Genomic DNA, 4,779 nt, shown 5'->3' on the forward strand with positions numbered 1-4,779 from the left:
ATACCAAGGGCTCAAGTAGAAAGAAAATGTTTTGAGAATGATGAGGGCAACATATGTACAAATGTGCTTGATACAATTGATGTGTGGATTGTTCTAAGAGTTGTAAGGGCCCAATAAAATGATCTTTTTTAAAAAAGGCATTTTGAACTTGATGGGGCTATGTTGAGAAATAGGGTTTATATTTTGTTTTTCCTTTAACTTTATGTGTAGATATTACATATTTGTGAAGACTACTTTTCTTAGATAGGAGTGGCATCTGATGGTTGGCTCCGGCTGTGTGTGCCAGGGTCGCCTGCAGGGCTTGTCACCGAGGGCTGTGGGTGCAGGAAGGTCCATCGAGCCTGACACCGAGGTTTTGCCTTGCAGCTGACTTTGGTGTATCTGCCAAGAACCTGAAAACTCTGCAGAAACGAGACTCCTTCATCGGAACACCTTACTGGTGAGTTGCGTTGCTTCCGGACACCGAACACTGGAGCAAACTTCAGACCTAACAGTCCCCCAGGGACCACCAGCAGGTCAGAGGTCAGCCTCCACCACTTACTAGTGGTTCCACCAAAGCCATGCTGCTTCACTCCTCTGGGTCTCGGTTTGCTCAGCTGCCCCTGGGAGAGAGCAGCACCTGCTCAGTGGGGTTAAATGAGGGGACGCAGGTAGGACATGCTTCGTTCTTAATAACCAGCCTGGGATCCCTTGGAACAGGGGTCCGTTCTTGATTGATTGCTCAGGTATTGATTGAGTGCCAGGCACTGCACTAGGGAGGAAGGGTATGCAGTTGAACAACACAAGCTCAATTTTTACCCTGACTGAAGTCTCCCTGGACGTCTCTGATTCATGTTTTCTCTCCTTTTCCTTTCCAATAATAGTACGTTTAATAACAACTCTCTTACTCAACTTCGCGCCTAACTACTTTCTGTTTTGTTCTGTTTGCAGAGTTTTGGGAGGGGGGGGGTGACTTCCATTTTTCCCCAGTGTAGTCCATCTTAGGCTCCTTTCTTGCTTAAAGGAGTCCTGGTGGTGTAGCTGCTAGCCACCAGGTCAGTGGTTCAAGCTCACCAGCCGCTCCAAGGGAGAAAGATGGAGCTGTCTACTCCTGTAAAGATCGACAGTCTCGGGAACCCAAAAGGGCAGTTCTACTCTGTCCTGTAGGGTCGCTGTAGAGTTGAGAATCAACTCGATGAGAGTGAGTTTGGGTTTCTGGCTTATTACTCATCCTTTCTCTCTCTCTCTACCCTTTTATACCTCATTTTCCTTTTCTCTCTCATCCTTTCTGTCTATTTCACTGTATTCCCTCCAACCTTCCTTGCCCCCCATTTTTCTTCCTCTTCCTGTCTCACCCCAACCCCTTTGCTCAGGACTCTGTTCTGGATTGCTTCCGCCACCTTGTGGTAGGCATCGGGAACTGCAGGAGAGGACACGGAGGTGGAGCCGCTTGGAAGGAAGGCATTTTTCTGGGTGCCTGGAAGCCTGTGAGGAAGACAGTGGGATGTAAAGTAATGCAAAGGATGACTCAGGAATGCCTCCAACACCCTGGCTTTGGCTGGCGGTGGTTCTTGGCCTTGAATCTCCAAGAGGCGTCTGGGAAGGCCAGATGCTGAGCCTGTGTTGTCCCTTGGTTGGTTCAGGATGGCCCCCGAGGTGGTGATGTGTGAGACCATGAAGGACACCCCTTACGACTACAAAGCCGACATCTGGTCCTTGGGCATCACGTTGATTGAGATGGCGCAGGTGGAGCCCCCGCACCACGAGCTCAACCCCATGCGGGTCCTGCTCAAGATCGCCAAGTCTGACCCGCCCACGCTGCTCGCCCCCGCCAAGTGGTGAGGCTGTGGGATGGCTGGGGTGGTGGTGGCGGGGCGGGCAGGGTCAGGACATGCAGTTGGGGGGGGTGCGGGCACAAGTCAGCAGGCCAAGCTGGAACTAGAACAGGGGCTGACACACGTTTGAGGTGGAAGAGCCAATCCTGTCTCTCACAATTTAAAAACTATTTGATAGCCATAATTATGTTTTCACAAAGGAGACCGCCATTAGCTGACTGATGTCCTTTACAAGGTTTCCATTCTACATCAGAGCCGCATGTATGTGCCGGAAGACCCCCCCCCCCCACATGGCTCAGTTTGCCCACCCCTGTGCTAGAAGGTCCGGTGGGTCTGAAGGTCCAGGTGGGCTCGGGTGGAACTGGGGACACTGGAGTCTAGGCCTCAACGTAGCAGAGTAGTCGGAGGCGCAGGGCACAGACTCCAGGCCTTTCCCATTCACTGGAGTCCCCGAGCCTCTTTCTTCCACCGCATTTCCTACTGGGATCCCCCTGGAAGCAAACCAGGAGCCCCAATAAGCTAGTCGCCCTCAGGAACAGGAGCAGACCCTGGGCCAGAATCCAGGGTGCTATGATTCAGTGGGTGACACTTGCCAAGGTCCCTGCCTGTGCCCGTTGCTGTCTCCCTGAAGGCCTACCACCTCGGTCTGCTTTGCCCTTGGGGGTGGGCAGGTTTGGGATGAAGGCGAGTGGAATCTGCAAAGTGGTAAGGGGGGGTGGTTCCCCAGGGCTCCCCAGCCCACATCCTGCTCCCAGCTCATTGCCCGCACCTGTCTTCCAGGTCAGCCGCGTTCCGAGACTTCCTGAAGGTGGCCCTGGATAAGAACCCGGACACCCGGCCCAGTGCTGCGCAGCTCCTGGAGGTGAGCTAGCCCCTATTCCAGAACACAGCTTCCTGCTGCTCTCGCCCCGACCCTCCTGTGGAGGTGGGAGGTAGGCTTAGGCAGATCAGGCCATCACTGACCTGGAATGGGACTGACCCCCTGCCCTGCCAGCAGTAGCCCTGAGGAATTTCCAGCTGCTAAGGTCTTGGGTCTGGTGGCTCAACTTGTCTTGGAATTTGTTTTCAAGTGGGTCCAGATTTGAGTGAGCAGCCAGACTCCTGATTGCGGTTCTAGCAAATAGCAGTAGTAGGGGCCGATAAATATTGGTTAGACAAATGAAAGGATGCAGAGAGCACACACTCCCTTACCCTAGTGCAGCCCCGGGGCAGGGTGGGGGTGGTGGGGTGTCATTGAAAATAAATGATGGCAGCTCACAGCAGCACATACCCCAGCCAGCCCCGCAGGAGCTGAAGCTGGGGCGGCATGTGTGCTTGGGGAGTGCTTGCTGACGAGTGAGTGGGGAGTCTGGAGGCTAGAGGTGGCAGCTGTACCTCTCTCTCTTCGCTCTGCTCCACTGAGTCTTTAGAAATCCGAGAGGCCAGAGGTCTGGTCACACTGAGAGGAGCCAAGAACTAGAACAGCTATGCTAGTAATTTAGTAACCGGTCAGCCTGCAGTCCGTCTTGTCTCCTCCCAGAGTGCAATGGCCTAGCTGCCCAGGGTCGGCACCAGCACGGGGGCGGGGCGGGGCTGGCTGGTGAACGTGAGCACATGGCTTAGCCTGACTGGGCCTCCGTTTCCTTATCTGTTGGGTTGTCGCTACATGTCCTCAAGCCACTTCTAACTCTCGGGAACCCCGTGGACAACAAAACAAAACGTGGCCCCTTCCTGCTTCATCTTCCTGGCCGTTCGTGCATTCGGGGCCTTTGCTGTGGCCCCTGTGGTTTGAGCCTGCCGACTTAGGGGCAGGCCTCATCGGCTCACGGTGTTCCCTTCCGAGCTGCAGGGTTCTCCCTGGGTGATCTGGGGAAGAAGAGCATCAGGCCTTGAAGCCCCCCTGAAATCTGCCAACCACGGTGCCCCTGCTGGCTTCTGAGACCCTGGCGGCCAAGTTGCCAGCACCATGCCCCATGCCGGCGGCCAAGTACAACACGCTGACCGGCACAGTGCCTTCCTCACAGGGCTGTGAGGGTGAGACAGGATTGTGCAGCAGGATGTGGTGGTGGGGGCTGCTGTCGAGCTGGTTCCGACTTGCAGCGACCCGGACCCGGCATACGACCAGAGGAAACGCCGTTTGGCCCTGCACCAGCCTTGCCGCCCTTCCTCTGCAGCCACCGTGTCCATCCACTCCTACGGGCGCTTCCTCCTCTTTGCCAAGCATGGTTTTTTTTTTCAGGGGACGGGTCTCTCCTGATAACATGCCCAAAGCACATGAGACGGAAGCTCCCCATCTTTTCTTCTATGGAGCGTTCTGGCTATATGTCCTCTGCGGTGCATTTGGTCATTCCTCTGGCATAGGATAATGCGATGTTTTCTCGCAACACTGTAATTTAAATGCATCCATTCCACTGCATCTTCTTTTTGTCATGAGCCACCTTCCACATGCATGTGAAGTGGTCAGAAGTACCAAGGATTGGGTCAGGTGCCTGCACCTTCGTCCTCCGAGGCCGTGTGCAGCAGAGGCCCCCAAGGCCCGCTGCTGTTTGATTCTTGGCTGCTGCTTCCACAGAGCTTGGGTGTGCATCCCAGTCCAATGAAATCTTTGGCAACTTTTGTCTTTTCTCCCTTTTATCAAGAAGCTGCTTACTGGCCCAGTTGTGAGGAATGTTGGTTTTCCTCCTGTTGAGCTGTGATCCATCCTGAAGGCTGCCATTCCAATCTTCATCCGTTAGTACTGCTAGCCCTCCTGGCTTGCCCCAAGCAAGGCAGAGCATGTGTAGCGCAGGGAAAGCACTTGCTGAGTGTGTCCATCCTCGCATTAGGTTGGGTTCTCAAGGGAGGCAGAACCACCGATGCTTGAATGTGTTTGTAGCTAGAAAGAGATTTCTATCAAGAACGCTTATGCAATTGTAGAAATAGGTGAGTCTGGGCCAGCTCAAGGCAGGCTTCTCCTGACTCGTGGAAGCTGATGAACAGGAAGCAG

General features: G+C 54.2%; 1 protein-coding gene across 1 annotated transcript in view; it reads left to right on the forward strand.

Annotated features, from left to right (window-relative positions):
* Window positions 1-4,779, forward strand: part of STK10 (serine/threonine kinase 10) — a 137,753-nt gene that overhangs the window by 81,282 nt on the left and 51,692 nt on the right. Inside the window, exons 5-7 of the mRNA XM_004697129.2 lie at window positions 367-439; window positions 1,623-1,817; window positions 2,595-2,676. Of these exons, the coding sequence (XP_004697186.1) occupies window positions 367-439; window positions 1,623-1,817; window positions 2,595-2,676 (350 nt within the window). The remainder of the gene's footprint in view (window positions 1-366; window positions 440-1,622; window positions 1,818-2,594; window positions 2,677-4,779) is intronic.

This window comes from Echinops telfairi, unplaced genomic scaffold (assembly GCF_000313985.2).
Source record: "Echinops telfairi isolate 266 unplaced genomic scaffold, ASM31398v2 ScPeMD7_7469;HRSCAF=8507_0, whole genome shotgun sequence".
Classification (NCBI taxonomy): Eukaryota; Metazoa; Chordata; class Mammalia; order Afrosoricida; family Tenrecidae; genus Echinops; species Echinops telfairi.